Source organism: Nothobranchius furzeri, chromosome 5 (genome assembly GCF_043380555.1).
Source record: "Nothobranchius furzeri strain GRZ-AD chromosome 5, NfurGRZ-RIMD1, whole genome shotgun sequence".
NCBI lineage: Eukaryota > Metazoa > Chordata > Actinopteri > Cyprinodontiformes > Nothobranchiidae > Nothobranchius > Nothobranchius furzeri.
This window is the reverse complement of record NC_091745.1, coordinates 47086216-47105315: the sequence shown is the minus strand read 5'-3', so window position 1 is coordinate 47105315 and position 19100 is coordinate 47086216. Positions and strand designations below refer to the sequence as shown.

Sequence of the window (19100 nt, the reverse complement as noted above, 5' to 3'; positions counted from 1 at the left end):
AGTGCATCAGCACCCAGATCGATATGCAGCTGTCCTCTGCAGGAAGTCAGAGAATGTGCTGCAGCCAGGAGGGCTTCAAAAGCAGGCAAAGAGATAAGAAACATCCCACCTGACCAAACATTAGAGTCAGCTTCAGGTTCTATTTCAAAAACATGGCTGAAGGTTCTGGGTGGGTGGAGGTTTCCTGTGAGGAGTACTGAGAAGAGAATCAGACACCTACAACTGTACGATCTATTGCAACAAACAGAAGTAGCAGTAGTCTTTATAAATGCCAGCTAACACTGTGTTTAATGACATTGGAGGAACGCACATGTGCAAAAATAAACTTATTGTGTACAAAACACTTCACCAAGTGCACTAGAAAGTCATCATTTCCACGGCCAAACAAATAAAACCGTACATTCCCACAAAGCTGCATTCCTGTGTGGTGCATACACTCCCAGCTCTGCAGCTCCGTGTTTATGGCCTGCACCTAGCCCACAGTGGCTCACGGTTCTGGTAGGGTTAGGAATCCTGTGTGAACAGAGCTGATGAGCGACACTGCAGCCATCACAGGCAGACGTGTACAATCATCCCTCCTGTAGCAAAACAACATTATGTCTGCAGCAGCTTCTGCATCCAGTTGGCAGTGTTGCATGAAGACAGCAGATACTCCGAGCTTGTATAATCGAGCACAGACCGTTGCAGAAAATCCTTTCCAGCGCTGCGATTTTAGGAGCTGATGAGCAGCCAGCTAGTTATATAATAGCTTTAGCAGCTGGACACCTGAAGACAGGAGGACAGGTCAGAACTGTTCGCTCCTTCCCAACCTTGACACAGGAAAGCAGGACGAGACTGGCTCGGAGCCGGGCTGGGCGTCAGGAGAGAATGATAATATTTATATCAGCAGTGGGCTAAGATTTCCGGCACCACAACATGGATGCACCTGTTGCTTTAGTCTGCACAGGGTGCCGGGTTTCAGGGTGAGGGGGGTGGGAGGCTGAGTGTGTGCACGGCACCGTGTCCCTTCACATGTTCTTAAACATGGATGATGATGCAAAACACATGGATTTATATGACTCGGCAGTGATACTTGAAATAAAAGTCCAACTCTAACGTTTAAAGTATGAAAATTAAAAGAAAACTGGGTTAAAAGTCACAAAACTCTTTCAAGACCAGATCCACATGTTTTCACCACATCTGCAGTAGGCTCTAGTATAAATTAATTCCTTGTGAGTCGCTCTAGCAGGAAGTTGGAAGTAGATCTAGTCTTACTAATATGCCTGGTATTCAGACAGCTCTCCTCTGATTGGCTAACAGCAACACGGCTCTGCAACTGACTGTCTGCTCTGCAACGTTGATTTAGCTCCACAAATAACACAAGTCTGGAGGAGTTCGGCTATGTGGTGGAGTTGCTAATGCCAACGGGTAGCTTATTTTTACAATTAGACCCAAATCTCTTGTATTGACATCATTAGACGGCTTTAGTTTGAAACTCTGGGCTGCTGATGCCTGGTCAGACGGGTGTCGTGGCCCGTCTTTACCTGGTAGTACACATTTCATCATTGGTCATGAACTGCCTCTGGTGTGTGTGACTAGAGTCTGTATTGTATAAGTAAAACGGGCAACCTGGGTCTCCCGTCTCTGCTGTAACCCTTCAGGTGTCGTGCTGTTTGCTGCAGGGCGACATGAAGACAACAGAAACCTGGTAAGTCCTTATATTTATTATAGAAAACAACAGAAAAGGCATTGTGATTCACCACCTTTTAGCGCCACTAAAACTGCACTACTTAGCCGAGTAACATCCTGATATGTGAACATTCAGAAATATTAAAAGTTTAAAAAATGCTTGCCTACGTTTAAAGTGTGACACAAGCTCTGGTGAATCGCGTTTTTAGGGACTCACCGACAGAAAACGTGTTTCCATAAACGGCCTAAGAAAGCAGCCTTTGGTACAACGTTGTAGAAAACAGGAAACAGAACTCTAACTATTGATGAAACTTAACCAGAACCAAGTACTTTGCTTGAATAAACACAGTTTTAGTCACAGGGAAGGTACAGTCCAGGCATGTCCTGCAGAAGACCACCAACATGAGAGGAAGTCATTTATCTCAGAGTTCGGTGATGTCACGATCTGTGTCTGAGTAGTGAGGGATCTGTTATTAGTAGATCTGTAAGGCTACACTAGTCACAGCTGAAATCCAGACCTGAGCGTAGGACAGCTTTGCATCAGAGGCTCTAATCTGACGATGCTGCAGCGCGGAGCCGGTGGGGTGAATAAGGCCGTCCCGATGCATCCGTAGCTGAAGCTCTTCTGAGTCTGCAGGTTGTGCAGGCTGGATTTGGTTCATACAACAGTAAAGGCTTCCGGTGGAGGTCACATGATGATGGTTTCCATGTGAAAGCTGTGCGAGTAAGAAAAGGAGGGGGCGTGTTTCTGCAGGGGGAAGGATGCGGGCACGACGGGAGTGCTGCGAGGGGAGGAGGAGGGGGAGGCGGGTGAGCAGCTGGCCCATCGGGATGGGAGGCGACGGTTGGCTGGACAGGCCGGCCTGGAGAAGCTCCTCTGGACCGAGGAGGAGGAGGAGATGGAGCGCTCTTCGTCTTCCTGTGGAGAAACAAGTGAATTAACGTTTAGGGTTATCACTCCGCCCTGGCGACAAGCAGACCCACACTCACATACTTTACATTTGTCACGAGCTGCAGCTGAGGTCTTCTGAATCCTAGGAGGAAAACGACAGGCACATTTCAAACGAGCACGCTCCTGAGAACAGCTCCAAGGGAAAACAAATCAGTTCCATGTGAGGCACTTCCTCTGAATCAACACGTGATCTGACTGGTCACTAGTGCGGTTCCCCTATTGTGAGGTCACCTAAAACTGCCTCCCAGCTTCTCATGCCACGTCTAACGGTTGCACGACTTTAGAGCAGAATCGTTTCGTGGGCTCTCCCGTTTCTGCCGAGGCGTTGGGTCGGCTGGCTGCTGTAGATGCTTCCGTAGTTGCAACGCTTCCCCTGCGAGGCCTCGTGGAAGCAGGGAGAAAGCAGCTGGTGTGGGCGGCAGACCACCTGCCTGGTTTCACACATAAACGCTTTAAGCTGCAGAACGGCCCAGTTCTTCACGAAGGCTTTGGCCTGCTTGTCTCTTAGCACAAACCAGGAATAAACAACATTCCCACCAGGGCTGTCCTCCGTCAGGAGCAACAGCTCAGCATGTCAGAACGTCCTGGATCCAAACCAAATGTTCACCCTGGCCTGCTAGGATCTATAACATTCACCTAACCAGATAAAAAGGAACACCGTTAATGGCGAGGAGAACAGGAGCCTCAGCATGAACTCACCTGCACTATAAGGAGAACCTCCTTCACCCCAGCAGGGCTGCTGCTGCTGGGGAGGCTGTGGGGGCGGTGGGACATCTGCATGAGCTTCACAGAGGGACTTAAAGGCAGATGGTCCACATCCAGCGTCTCCTCTTCAGTAGTGGTCTCCTCTGCTCCACAGGTGAAGTTACAACTTGAAGTCATCTTGTTCTGTTGGGCCCGAGCTGCGGTCTCGTAGTTTTTTAGAATCCGCTCCACAGCGCCATAGTTGGACCGCGATCCCTCGGGCCGCGGGTACGCAGCGAGAGTGAGAGGCTTCCAGGGGTGATCGCTCATCATTCGAGGAGCATGTTTGGAGGAGTCTGAAGGGTGAGAAGAACCGGACATGTGGGTCACCTGGCTCCTTCTGGTCTCAGCATAGGAGTGCAGCTGTGAGGCAGCAACTGTGGCCGTCTGAGGCGGTGATTCTCGGGGACCGTGTATCTCGGCAGGCTGACCCGACAGGCTCTTTACAGCCAAAGACTCTGAAAGAAGAGCATCTGTGGCTGACCTCTGTTGCAACTTCCTGGAAGGAGCTATGTGCTCGACCTCAACAAGGTGATGAGGACTCTGAGAAGACAAAGCCTCCCCGAGTCCTGCCTGCGGCTGTTCGGGTGGTTCTGGGTTTAGTATGACATCCTGGACTTCAGCAGCATGTGTGACCAGAGCTGGCTGCTCATTGGGAATCTGTGGAGTAGAGGTTGAGACAGAATGCCATACGGACTCTTTGGGATGTAAATCAGAACAAACGGCTTGAGATGATGTCTCTTCAGGAGCTGAAATGTCCTGAGATGACGTAAGGACTGGCTGGAGCGTTGCAGCGCCAGTCTCTGTTACAGTCAGACGGTCCTGCGTGTCTACCCCCTGGCCCATCTCGGCTTGGAACAAAGCTCTGTTGAACTCAGCGGTTTTCCGCTCCAGCATCAGGTTTCTCCTGGAGCCCTGGAGGGAGGGGCTGACAGGTGGTTTTTCCAGCGCGGAGAGGAGTAGCTCCACAGGAAATTCTTCAACATCCTCAGACGTTTGTACCTCCTCGACAACCAGATCTTTCCGAGCGGTCGATATGTTGACTTCAGAGAAGCTTTTCTGGACCGTCCCGACTGCAGACGATTTATTGTGGGTGAATTTGCTGGCCTCACACGACCAGCGGCTGTGACAGCAGCCCACGTTGCAGTTGGAGTTAGCCGTCACTGAGCACGATGCCAAAATGCCATCTTTAAATATCTTTCCCTCATTCTCCTGCAGCATGGCCTCAAACTTCCTGACAACAGAGGGACTGCTACACTTCCTGTCCACTAGAACACAGGGGCTGTGGCACTTCCTCAGCGTAGCCATGGGGGATTCTGGGATGTGAAGTTCTGCATCTGAAGTAGGAGTGCTCAGATTCCAGGAGGAGGTGCGAGGAGGGACGGGTGGTGCTGCTGCGTCGACGCTGCTGTAGCTAACCAGGTTAGCTGGCTCTACTGTCCAGGAAGTGCTCGACCTTCTGTTGGGTTGCCAGGTATGATCTGGTGACAAAGTGATCCAGTTTTCATTCTCCAAGGCCCGGAGGTCGTCGTAAATCTGGCCGAGGTCACAAGGAGCTTCATCTGGTTTTAGGCAGCTCCTGTCATGGCCTCCTCCTGCAGGGTGCAGGAAATCAGGTCGAATCCTGCAAGGACCAAAAACGTCTTAAATGTATTATTTAAATATAAATGACTCCTCGTTATGACCGTTTCATAAGCAAGATATTAAAAACCAGAATTATCTTTGACTCCAGCAACAAAGTAGCAGATTGTGATCATCATCATGTACCTCGGATCTCCACCCTTCTTTCTGATCTCATCCTGGTAGCTACACAGCTCCTCACTCACACGGGCGATCTCCTTCAGAGCCTAAAACAGGAAGGAAGACAAGGTGAGCGAGAGAGAGAGGACGAATGCCCGCTTTACACCAGAACAACAAACCAATCAACAACACAGATGTGTTATATTTAATGTTTGGCTATTAAACCTCTCACCGCATTGAGAGCAGTGGTGTTCTTCTCACTGCCGTAACTCAGTCCTCCCCAAAACGAGCCTTCATGAGGACCGACATGGACACCTGTCTCACGTCCTTTAGAGAAGTCGTCCTGCAGTACTCGACATCCAGATGTTCCAGGGTAAAAGGTCTCCAGCTGTGTTGGGTCCACAGCCTTCCTGTTATCAGTGACTGCTTCCTGCTGCCAACTTTCTCTGGATCTGAAGTCGTCCACCGTCTCAGGGCCACAGCACCTCACTGGAACACCGACATTAAATCCAAGAATGTCTGCTTGGAGGCAGGAGTCACCACTCGTGTTCCTGCTGGGTCCACATCCAGGTGAAGGGGGGTTTCTGGTTGGTTCTGACTGAGCGCTGCTGCTGAGCAGCTCCGAGCGCGAGTTGTCGCTGAGCAGACTGGAGCCTGTGCTGGTGGAGCGAAGGCTGAGCCTGTGGCCCACGGCGTCATCCTGCTTCCTGCTGTCCAGGCCGGTTCCCCGTCGGTTGGCTCTCACCTCACAGCACAGCTGGAAAGGAGCCACTTTTGTTTTAGTTTCAATTAAAAGGAATAAAGAACATTTAAAACATGATTCTGCCTGATCGTGTAGATCTGGAGGAAGCATGTCAGAAGGACGCCAACATTTACTACTAAAATCCTGTTAAATGACGCTTTATACGGTCAGATGTCTGACGGATAAAAACCTCAGAAACACCTTCAGTTTTCTGGGCTACGCTGCCGCTGAGTCATATCTAGATGCCTTCAGATTAGGGATTAATCCCCGGTTTCCTCTCGTTTTCTCATCCCAAAAGGGAAAAACAAGAGTCACGTGTTTGGAGTTAATTGTTCCGATGTTTGTGACTTTTCGGTCTTTAACTCAAGAACTGATTCTCACATAAGATACAAACACGAGTAACAAGGTCAAACATGAGTACCGAGGTCATAAACAAAGACACGAACACGAGTACCGAGGTCATAAACAAAGACACGAACACGAGTACCGAGGTCATAAACAAAGACACGAACACGAGTACCGAGGTCATAAACAAAGACACAAACACGAGTACCGAGGTCATAAACAAAGACACAAACACGAGTACCGTGGTCATAAACAAAGACACAAACACGAGTACCGAGGTCATAAACAAAGACACAAACACGATTAACGAGGTCATAAACAAAGGTAAACACGATTAACGAGGTCATAAACAAAGGTAAACACGATTAACGAGGTCATAAACAAAGGTAAACACGATTAACGAGGTCATAAACAAAGGTAAACACGATTAACGAGGTCATAAACAAAGGTAAACACGATTAACGAGGTCATAAACAAAGGTAAACACGATTAACGAGGTCATAAACAAAGGTAAACACGATTAACGAGGTCATAAACAAAGGTAAACACGATTAACGAGGTCATAAACAAAGGTACAAACACGATTAACGAGGTCATAAACAAAGGTACAAACACGAGTAACGAGGTCATAAACAAAGGTACAAACACGAGTAACGAGGTCATAAACAAAGACACAAACACGAGTAACGAGGTCATAAACAAAGACACAAACACGAGTAACGAGGTCATAAACAAAGACACAAACACGAGTAACGAGGTCATAAACAAAGACACAAACACGAGTAACGAGGTCATAAACAAAGACACAAACACGAGTAACGAGGTCATAAACAAAGACACAAACACGAGTAACGAGGTCATAAACAAAGACACAAACACGAGTAACGAGGTCATAAACAAAGACACAAACACGATTAACGAGGTCATAAACAAAGGTAAACACAATTAACGAGGTCATAAACAAAGGTACAAACACGAGTAACGAGGTCATAAACAAAGGTACAAACACGAGTAACGAGGTCATAAACAAAGGTACAAACACGAGTAACGAGGTCATAAAAAGGTACAAACACGAGTAACGAGGTCATAAAAAGGTACAAACACGAGTAACGAGGTCATAAAAAGGTACAAACACGAGTAACGAGGTCATAAACAAAGATAAACACGATTAACGAGGTCATAAACAAAGATAAACACGATTAACGAGGTCATAAATAAAGGTACAAACACGATTAACGAGGTCATAAACAAAGAAACACGATTAACGAGGTCATAAACAAAGAAACACGATTAACGAGGTCATAAACAAAGATACAAACATGATTAACGAGGTCATAAATAGAGATAAACACGATTAACGAGGTCATAAAGATACAAACACGATTAACGAGGTCATAAAGATACAAACACGATTAACGAGGTCATAAACAAAGGTACAAACACGATTAACGAGGTCATAAACAAAGATACAAACATGATTAACGAGGTCATAAATAGAGATCAACACGATTAACGATGTCATAAAGATACAAACACGATTAACGAGGTCATAAAGATACAAACACGATTAACGAGGTCATAAAAAAAAGGTACAAACACGATTAACGAGGTCATAAACAAAGGTACAAACACGATTAACGAGGTCATAAACAAAGGTACAAACACGATTAACGAGGTCATAAACAAAGATAAACACGATTAACGAGGTCATAAACAAAGATAAACACGAGTAACGAGATCATAAACAAAGACACAAACACGATTAACGAGGTCATAAACAAAGACACAAACACGATTAACGAGGTCATAAACAAAGACACAAACACGATTAACGAGGTCATAAACAAAGATAAACACGATTAACGAGGTCATAAACAAAGATAAACACGATTAACGAGGTCATAAACAAAGATAAACACAATTAACGAGGTCATAAACAAAGATAAACACGATTAACGAGGTCATAAACAAAGATAAACACGATTAACGAGGTCATAAACAAAGATAAACACGAGTAACGAGGTCATAAACAAAGATAAACACGAGTAACGAGATCATAAAGATACAAACACGATTAACGAGGTCATAAAGGTACAAACACGAGTAACGAGGTCATAAACAAAGATAAACACGATTAACGAGGTCATAAACAAAGATAAACACGATTAACGAGGTCATAAACAAAGATAAACACGAGTAACGAGGTCATAAACAAAGATAAACACGAGTAACGAGATCATAAAGATACAAACACGATTAACGAGGTCATAAAGATACAAACACGAGTAACGAGGTCATAAATAAAGATAAACACGAGTAACGAGGTCATAAATAAAGATACATACACGATTAACGAGGTCATAAATAAAGATAAACACGAGTAACAAGGTCATAAAGATACAAACACAAGTAACGAGGTCATAAATAAAGATAAACACGAGTAACGAGGTCATTTTTAAACCTGTTGTAAAATCACTGCTGTTTCTGACTCTGATAGGGTCTGTCCCGTCCTGTTGAGTGACTGAATTTAAACCTTTTATATCAACACACGTACTAAATTCCTCCAAGTCATCAAAGTCACATCCTCAGATTCCAAACATTTTCTAATGGCATTTAGATCTTATTTTTATATGGAAACAATTTTTAAAGTTTTATCTTTCATTTAAATAAACCTTTTTATAAATGACATAAAAACTCCAGCGTGAATTGATTTGCATGTTTTTCTTATTCCTGACACAGTTCTGCTAAAAATCATCCCTGCTCCAGGTCACGTCTCAATAACTTCCTGTCTTTGCACTCAGAGATGGGAAAACCAGCCAGTCAGCTTGTCTCTGCAGCTGCACACATCTGGGACGTTATTTAGTGGGTTGTTGGTATAAAGGGAATGCTTCCCACTGCAGGTGTTTCAAAGCAAAACGTGAACCTCAGAAAACATTACATTCTCACCTCTTCTATTTTCCTCTGCATGTCCTTCAGCTGACACTCCCACTCTCTTCTCTCCACATCAAACCTCTCTAGCAGCTCGGCTTTCTCCCGTAACCAGTCCCTCTCGCTGTGCTCCAGACGGCAGCGCAGGTCCATGGCTGCTGAATGGGTGTCGGCCAGGACCCTACGCTGCTCTTCCCTCTCCCTGCGGTGCGTCAACGTCTCACTGGTGGTTTCTTGGGGGCTCCGAGACGTCACAGATCCAAGACCTGCTCCTGATTTCAGTCCTCCGCTCACCAAGCCCGTAGCTTCTCTAGCCTCCAGCTTTAAAGACAAACAAAGGGGGAGAGAAAGGTGATATGAGAAGGGAAGAGTGGGAGAAAACGATGAGAGCCAGATGACAAGACATATAACACGGGGAGGGGGAGAAAATGTAGAAAGTGGAATTAAGAGAATTGAGGAGTGGCAGGAAGCGAGGATGAAGAAGTGGGGGGATAATGTACCACGGGGATGAGCGAGAGGGTTGGTAGGCGGGAAGAGAGAAATATCACACACACAGCTGGTTCCAGGGTTCAGGGGTCAAGTTTCTTTTCTGTGGTTCTTCACGAACACAGGATGCAGTGCAGGAAATGGTGGATTCAGGCACGGCAGCGCAAGTCTGCAGGTGTGGGCTAATGCCAGACATTTTCTGGTGATCCGGCTTTCAAGAATAACAAAGATCATCCCTCCTCTAAAAACACCAGGGTTCACTTATATAACACTTAACTCTTGGTAAAACAAATTCACTGAGTTTATGATAAAAAGATGCCCTTTTGTCACCGTTTTATCTCTGGGTGAAAAAGTTCTACCTAAACCCACAGCAAAGGTTCTGCGTTCGACCTGAGCCAAGATGCAAACCCCTTAAAGGCTGTAACGAAGAGTTGTGAGAGCACGAGAGGCTCTGGGCGACCTAAAACAAGAGCGTGTTTTCACATTTGTACATTATGTGGTAAATGAGAAGCTTTGTTGCTTTTAGAAAAAAAAAGTTGGCTTTGGGACTGGAAGAGTCCCAAGACAACGCCTGTGTGTGCAGAAATATCCCGGTGCTTCTTTGAGATTTGGTGCGTACAAGCACGCTGGAATGCGTTATTTCTGTTTGCACCACAGACGTGAACCAAAGCCTTCTCACAAGCCTTGGTGCTATTTCTGCCTGTGGCCTGAGGTCATGAAATGATGGTGCAGAGAAACAAGCCTTCTGTCTGCCTGTGGCTCTGCTCGACGCTCTCAGCAATTAGAGACGGTCGGCAAAGGGAGCCGTCCACGGCCGTTTAAACATCCGACGTACACAGAGTCAAAATGCAAAGCAAGATGCTTGGAGTCACATCGAAGAGCTGACTGATGATTTTACTGTGAATTATCCCCTCAGAGACACAGATCATCAGGATGCTGGTGAACTAACGCATTTACACCTTCAAATCAGTCTGAAAGAGAACCTTCAGCCCCTCAGAGCCCGTCGCTGTGTGCCACAGGGGTTTATAAAGGTAACTGTGTCACCAGGGTGACCCACTATAAATAGCGGACACTCAGACTTGTACAATGTCACATTCCAAGAGGAGGCGGGATAGTTAAGGGGGTGCTAAGCCGAGTGAGATGTCTCCTAGCTGCCAGCAGCAGTCATAAATCAGGGTCACGCCAAGAAATATGCCTGGAAATACCCATCCAAGCCCCAGCCTGGGACCTTGGTTGTTTCCTGGTATTTGGTGGTGGAAGTCGCCCAAAAGGGAAATGGGAACAACTTAACAGCATTCATATTCTGGCGTCAGCTGTGGACGACCGCAGGATGTGACGTGTGGATTCAAGGCTTGTTCAGGAGAATCCTGAGAAGTGATTTTTGAACTGAATGTAATACCCGAGACAGACTTTTAGTTTAAACATGAACCCAAATACCAGTCATTGTCCTCCTAAAGAGCCCAAAGCGGTCGGGTGAACTCTAATTCCTGTATTTAGAGTCACATGTGAGACGCTGATGCCTGAAACATAGCTTCAACAAAAACTAACTGAAAGCTGTTCAACTGACCCACTTGGTGCTTTGTGAGCTGAAGCATTATTATGGATTTGGTTGCTCGGTTTCATTCAGTTTGTTGGTCCCTTCTCCCGATCTGCTCGTTGCTCTCTTGTTCCTCACACTAATCACAATCACCACCTGATATAAAAATGTCAGTGTGACAGTATCCAGACGAAATGCAGGTTCACTAAAAACAGAACACCATCTCTTAGTTATCGTTGAAGACCCTACCTCTGCTTTTACTCTTCAGAGAGCAGGAACAGTGGCTCTAGCTGGCCAGAATACAAACGGTCTCATTAGGAGGCCGTAAACAGAGCTCAGCTGAACCAGCCAGGACGGCACGAGTCACGTGACTGCACTAAAACACTCGTCTTTCTGCATGTTTACTACAATTATTGGAAAATGTAGAGTTTCAGCTAAATCTGGGCCAACGTTCAAGCTACAAACACACTAGCTGTTGAACTCCTGCTATTCAGCAGCAGCAACACAGGAATTTTATTATTAAACGTTTTTTTACAACTGGAAACTGTTCACTGAGCCCCTTAAAACCTGTGGAGCTGTGTTGGGGTTTAAAATGTCCCAGAAGCCCTGATAAATGGCCAAACACAACCCCATAATAATGCCCTGCAATGGACAGACTGGTTAACCCCGCCCACTCAGCCAGGACGTGAATATTAAATGAGCTGAGTGCTGATTGGCCGGCCTGCCCAGATGGCTCTATGATGCTGCAGGCAGCCAGAAGCTCTGCATGCAGTATCTGGATAACCCAACAGAAAAGCTTTGGATCCATCTGGGATTCGTTACGCTGGATATTCCCAGTAGATCCTGGAACGTTTTACTCTCGTCCAACAAGGACGTTAGCAGTAGCTTGGGCTAGTGTTGTTCTGCGGTTACAGTGGCCAACGTTTATGTATCGCTGATGATTAAGTGCGTTGGGATGTGCAGATTAAAGCACGTGTGTCTTGATTATTATGCGTTTAAGCAGCTTTTGTCTGAACGAACAGATTCTACGTGACCATAGCAAAACAACTCATTTACATAGGAAAGCAGGTTGGGATGACGCCAACAAGGTGAATGAGGATTCAATGGCCCCTGTAGAGAGACAACTATTGACCTGTAATTTTTAACAAAAAAAACATGGTACAAGGTCATATTACTGATCGTCTTACTTGCTTGAATTTGATGAAACAAGCCTTTGGTTTGAGTTGCACCAGTCTGAGTGTAAATCTGGAACATAATAAGTGTGTTGAAGATTATTTTAGAATGCTCTTACGGTCGTGATGCAGAACCCCAGACAGTCACTGGTAAACACACACCGGCAGGATGTGGCCTGTAGACAATAGACCCATTGACCTGGTTCTGTTTGTGTAATCAGACTGGAGAACTGTACTGATGCATGTCCGTGTGCATGTCCACTCCAAAGAGGGTGGATCTTGATCATTTAAACACAAACAGGTCGACTGAGCAGAGCCCGTTTTTGTGTTAAAGGAAATGTTACGTTCTTTTTGTTTTGTTGTAATCTGAGGTTTCTTCCGGCTGCTCTGCAGGATTGCTCCGTTCCTTTAACTCTGTGTTTTCTGAGCTTTCTTACTTCAGTCGCCATCAGAAAAGCTGCCTGTGTGTGGGAGGGTTCTAGAGATAGGAATCACATGGGCTCAGATGACAAAGACAACTGTTGTCATCTCTCGTCTCACACACACACACACACACACACCCACACACACACACAGAAAGAAAGGCACGCGCGCACACGCACACACACACACACACACACACACACACACACACACACACACACACACACACACACACACACACACACACACACAGAAAGAAAGGCTTAAACTTCTTTGGTGCAGCCTCTTAAATCCATGTTTGATCTGAGAGAAAGTGTGCTAAACCCCTCAAGCTGTGCGACTCTGCCCACCATGTTTGTTCCTCTCTACATGTCCTGGTACAGCATGGCACTGGTATTACAACAAAGCGTGTCTGATGTTTGAACGTAGCTGGGCTAACTAATCTACTCGGAGCTTGAAGTTAAAAGCCCAGATAAGTGTCGGTGACTGGCTAAGCAGGTCTAAACGTGTTCTCTGTCTCTAGGGGTCTGTGGAGGTGACCTCTCCCTGTTAAACTCCAGAAAACAAGCTGGTTCAGGTGACCATCGCCCATCCCTCTCTCACCTGAGCGATCCTGCACTTGAGCTCGGCCTTCTCCAGCTCCCAGGCACATCTGTCTCTAGTGTACTGCAGCTGCAGCTCGCTCCTCTTCTCCTCCTCTCTCTTCACCTCAGACTGCACTTCCTCCAGAACCGTTTTCAGGTCCAGCAGAATTCTCCGGTTCTCCCCGCCCTGCATGAAAACAAAAAAAACCCTGCTGTGCTTAGCTAAAGCAGAGCCAACTCAGGTCCCACATCAAGGTGAATGATGAGTGTTCTGATTGTGTATTTTAACAATAAGACAGGTGATGCCTTCACAGGTCGCATTTACTTGTATGTTGGCCACTTCTCTCAACAAGGACTCCTTCTCCCGCATCCACTCCTCTTTGTCCTGAATGTGTCTCTTTTTCAGATCTTCCAGTTTTTTTTTAAGCCGGGATTGCTGGTGCTGCTGGGGTTCGGAGCCTGGCCACATCTGTCCCCTGAGGACCTCTATCTGGGCCCCTGCTGCTCCACCCTCTCCTCTGGGCTCCTGGATGTGACTGAAGACAGTGGGTGGAGATGAGATCCTCCTCAGCGGGCTGCGGGTCTTGCCCCTGCCCCTGTCGGTCTTCTCCATCCTGGACCGGGGAAGGAACTCCCATCCATGGGACGGAACCCCCCCGCCGCCCCCACCGTGCAGCCCCGCACCGTTAATAAACGCACTCCACATCCGCCACGCGCATTCAGATAAAACCGTAAACCTGGACGAAGTGTTGTAAAGTCAAATCACTAAAAAAATCCACTAAAAGTCCGTCTTAGAAGTGAAAAGTTCAGACAAACGTCCCGGGGTGTTTGTGCTATCCGAACCGGGCCAGATCCCGCTGGGGCCAGCCAGCAGCAGCACAGGGGAGTCGACACCGGCGACGGGGCTGGACGCTGTTTTCTCCCCCATAGCTGCGCCCGAGCCCCGTGACGACCTCCCCCCGGCCCTGCTTATCCACCTGCACCGTTTTCCTGCTCCATGTTTGCGCTGAGCTCCCGGGACGGTCCGTCCGCTGCCTCCGCGCTCCAGGCGACAGCCCCGAGCAGAGGCGGCCCAGTAAACACGGCGGGACGCGGACCAAAAATATCCCGGAGAGCACTGCTGCAAGGGCGCCCGAGTATTTTTACCGCCTTGTAACCGGGAGTTTTATTTTCCCCCAAAGCTGAACGACGCCTTCAGGAGGAGGCTGTTGGGAATCAACGCCGTCTCCTCTAATTATGTCGCCACCTTGCGCCGTAGCCATGGCAACAAATCAATCCCGACCCGCGTGGCGGTGACCGCTAAGCAGCAAATCTGTTTCAGAGAATCGAACTGAGCAAAAGGCTGGGAGAGTACATGAAAGCTTTCCTCAGCTGTAAATAAAACATCTTTAGATGGAGAGGGCTGACGGTCACGAGGAAACGGAGGGTGTGGTTTTAGGTCTAAAGCTTTCAGCTGTCTGATGCCTTTCGTTGTTGTTTTTTTACCAAATCAAGTTCAGGTCAGAGTACATAAACTAAGTCAGCTCTCTCAGGTGACTGACAACCTGTTATCTATCCCAGCGCGTGCGCAGCAGCTCTTACCGTGATAAACGTCCTCACGCCGGGTCAGACTCAGCATCCTCACATTTCAGCGACTGGATAGGTGAAAGCAACCGCAGAGCTGCAGCTCAAATTATGCTTTCATGAACTGGAATAAAATTCCCCTTCCTCCCTCTCTCCTATCCCGCCTCTCTCCTCCTCCCCCTCTTCCTCCCACAGCTGGCCCGGTACAGCTGTGGGACTTGAGACATCCCACCGGTGCCATGAGGGAGGTGGACCAATTCCACCCCCATAGTGGTCACTCAAACCCCCCATGTGCACATTTTTGTTGTGGTTTCAGACCCCACCCAGATCCATTTTTATTCTGCCCAGAATGTTGCGCAACCACAGCGTGTGTGTGTGGGTAAAACACTGTTGAACTATCTAATAGGCAGAAGCAGGAGCCAAAAAGGCTCGATGCCGGAGTTTCTCTCTCACAAGCACAGTGCACATGTCCTAAAGCCCACAGAACTCCACCAGAGGCTCAAACCTCAAACCTCAGAATGAAGCAACTAAAAGCTCATCGTATATACTGTAAAGAGGCCCAAACGAGACATCAAAGATGTTCTTCAATGAGAAACCGTTTATTAAAGGGTGTGTATCATCAGTCCTGTCTCTATATCCCGACTGATCATGTGCTCTGGCCACCTGGACACGGGAATGTCCATTTGGCTGACACGTTAGGGCGTGTGACTCTCGTCCGGGAGTCCGGGGATTGAATCTCACCCCGGCCCCTGTCTCTCCTCCCTGCCACACTCCACCCACATCTCAAGTATGAAAAATGCACCATTTGGAGGCGTCCCCAGGTAGACCGAGAGGGCAGAGCTGCGGTAGTGAGCAGTACCCTTTAGAAGACGCACCAAACTGGCAAATCAGCATAATACTGCCGCCATGCGGGAATTTTGAGGCATTCTTGCTGGCCCACTTGGTAGTAATATTGCCACAACGCCAGACTTGTAAATGCGCATGATGCCTCGACACAACAGATGGAGGAGTCAAGATCACATGAGGAGTTACTGCCGAGCTCCGGCCGAGAATGTGATGAAAATGAACGTAAACACGGCCGTAAGTTAGGCTTTTTGAACGAATCAGCTGAGATGATACACTGGAGTGATGCAGAGCTCCGGGAGCTTCTCTCCGTTAGAGCTGGAGCTCAGATCACCTGACCGTTCACATGGGCATGTGGAGGACAGACACCTTCAGAAGTGGCTTGTGGAAAAAAAACTTAATGAGCGTGTCTTCGATCCTCTGGTGACTCCCTCGTTCTGCTGGGGGACTTTAACGCCCATATGGGCAACGACAGCTAGCCCTGGAGAGGTGCGGTTGGGAGGAACGGCCCTCTGATCTGCTCTTGGCAGCAGGACACCTCAGGATGCAGTTCGATGATCGACTTTGTTGTTGTTTCACCTGACCTGTGGCGGAGAGGGGCGGAGCTGTCAACTGACCGCTACCTGGTTGGCTTTGATGGTGGGGGAGGATGCTGGTCAGACCTGACAGGCCCAAATGTATGTATTACTTTTCATTTTGTGAAAAGTGATTATTATGTACATAATTAATTATTTGATTAATCATGCAAACTGAGAGTGCATATTTTACAAAGTTTTTTGCAAATTACGTCGCCATGGTACATCACATTTCTTAAAAAAGTTTTGGCACGTGTCCCACGGCCAAGCCGGTCGTTTTGATGTATAGTTTGCGGGGGTGTACCCAGTCGTTTGAGCCGCATAAATGTTCTTGGACGAAGAATAAAGATATGGAATCCTCTGGTGAAGCCATTCTGGCCAGTACCTTAACTGAACAAACTACAACATCTTGTAAACATGAAAACATCAAACCACCTTTACAATGTAATGAAAAGTGTATTCAACAATGCTTTCAATACATTTTTCAAAAACTGCTGATGATCCGAGTTTTATCTTTCTACCTCAATTCAGTCAAAATAAATAGAATTAATGAATAAATCCAAACAGCCTTGTGGAAATGTGGGAGGACATGTCCCCCTTTGCCCCCCAAATATTACGCCCATGGATGTGGGCATCACTGATGAGCCAAAGACAAAGCTGGACTATGTCTCTATTTTAATGACAAGAAATGTTCTAGGTCACATGGCAAGGAAATGTTCACTGAAGGGTGGAGCTGGCCCGCTGCTGCTTTACAACAAACAGAAATAAAAATCGACTTTCTCAGAAGATCCCAGATGCCCAGATTCCACGATGAGGGTTTCTGCAGCAGCTGGGGAGTTCTGAGCTGAGTTCCTAACAGTGAGGCAGCATCCAGGCAGGTGGAACGAGGTCATCCAAGGTTCAAAATGGGACAAATAAAAGGATGCTGTTCGAGATGCGGAGGAGCTGCGTTAAAAATCAACTGGCCATGTGCGGGAGCTGCACCTGGCGTAGGGAGGATCTGTGCTGGCTGCGAGTTGTAAAAAGTTCTAGTGAGCATTTAAAATCACATCAAACGTGTTGCTTTCATAGCTGTTTACTGATTTTTAACATGATTTGATCTTGTTTGTGAGTTCTTTATACTTGCTGATCACAGTTTATTTCATATAGTTTGGTGATATTAAAGGAAGGTAAATGAAGCTGAACCTGTGGTAATACCGTATATTAGACTTCTTGGAATCGAGAGAGAAAAATAGCTTTTGTAGCTGTTTAATATAAAAGTTAAACGCATGATGTGGGAAACTGTACATTTGCAGAGGTCTCTGATAGGAATGAACACCTTGTAGGCCCCACTCAGGGCATAGAAAGCCCAGAAACGCCTGCATCAGCACAGACAAGGCTGCCACGTCAGAGGAGAACAGAACACAACAGGATCTGGAGTTTTACATCCCGATATTCAGACATCTCTCCTCTGATTGGCTAACAGCAACACAACTCTACCACTGACTCTGTTTGCTCTGCAACATTCATCTCCACAAATAACACAAGCCTGGAGGAGTTCTGCTGTGTGGTGGAGTTGCTAATGCTAACGGTTAGCTTCTACTAGCTGAGATGTTCTCTGCTGTTTCCTGGACGCTAAACCAACAACAGTCTTCCCCGCCGTGAGCCAAGATGGTGAGTCCGTGAATGTTAGTGACAGTGTGACGTAGATCTGTCAGGCTTTTCTAATCCTAGGGTTTCACCGTCTGTTTTCTATCAGAGGCTAATGCAGGAGATAGGTGTAGGAGACTATTTTCATGTTCAGCCTGCATGAAACACTCAGTGTGACCCGTTAGGATCAGAAATGATCATTAAAAATGTGTTTTCAGTGTTCCACACTAATCGTTTATTGCATTATTAGACGTTATATTTCATTAAAAGTTGGCTATTTTTGTGTTCGTTTGGATTGAAATACATTGTGTATTAAATCAAATTAATTAGTAGGCCTATCCTAATTGTAAACTTACAAACTGAATAACTGGAGAATCAAAAGCAGCGCTTGTGGCCGTTAGCATTAAATCTGGGGTGCAGGTTTGAGACTTTGTTTAAAGTGTCTGGCTTTGATCTTTGGTTTGGATTCAGGCACATTAGTAAAACCTGTCTCGCGTAGGACGTGGCTCGTCGTCGTGCAGGGAAAGACAAAAACAAGGTAAGCTTCTTTTTTCCTTAAGTAAATAAAAAACTGAGCTGATATAAAAATGTGACGGCTGCAGTATGTCAGCATTCCTGTTGGATCGCTGCTCACATTCAGAGAACAGAAAAACTCACCTTAAGCCCTCCTCGGCGTTCCCGGGTTTCGTGCTGAAAGCCTCCCAGCAGATGGATGCTTTGGAAAGTGAAAGTGCCTCATGCCCGGAGTGAGTCTTTGCTGTGTTCAACATAACAGACTTGAAATGATGAATGAAAAAGCCCAAATAATAACAAAAGCAACAACAAAAGCATAAATGGGTCGATCTGAACTCGTGCTTTACAGAACAAAGAAGAGGGTGAAAAGAAAAACCAGTTTGAAAATGGTGGCATATGAAAGAGATGAGAACAGAGCAAGGATGAGGATGAGCAGAATAATGGGCTGAAACATCTTTGTGGGTGTAGAGAAGTGGAGAGCAGAGCAAAGGCAGTCAGAACATCAAATCTTCACACCAGTCAAGCTAAATGTGTTAGCATTAGCTTACAGACAGCGGCTCATCTGCCTGTTTATCCTCCTGCTTAGGGACATCCAGTCGATCTATGAAGGTCTGCAGCTCCTTCCTGAAGGCCTTCATCTGAGCGTTGATGCGATA

General features: G+C 46.7%; 1 protein-coding gene across 5 annotated transcripts; it reads right to left on the bottom strand.

Moving 5' to 3' along the window:
• Nucleotides 1-1683: 1683 nt before the first annotated feature.
• mtcl3a (MTCL family member 3a) lies at nt 1684-18824 on the bottom strand. Of its 5 annotated transcripts, none has more exons than XM_070550828.1 (8): nt 18589-18824; nt 13647-13857; nt 13341-13508; nt 9138-9440; nt 5337-5861; nt 5132-5211; nt 3320-4988; nt 1684-2587 (listed from the first exon to the last, which is right to left on the bottom strand). In XM_070550828.1, the coding sequence occupies exons 1-8, from the start codon at nt 18699-18701 to the stop codon at nt 2357-2359; spliced, it is 3300 nt and encodes a 1099-aa protein (XP_070406929.1). In that variant the 5' UTR covers nt 18702-18824; the 3' UTR covers nt 1684-2356. The 5 variants fall into 5 exon arrangements, with proteins under 5 accessions (XP_070406929.1, XP_054596349.2, XP_054596351.2 ...); XM_054740376.2 differs by lacking the exon at nt 18589-18824 and adding an exon at nt 2659-2702 and having other exon boundaries at nt 2418-2587; nt 13647-14881; XM_054740377.2 differs by lacking the exon at nt 18589-18824 and adding an exon at nt 2668-2702 and having other exon boundaries at nt 2418-2587; nt 13647-14881.
• Nucleotides 18825-19100: the final 276 nt, after the last annotated feature.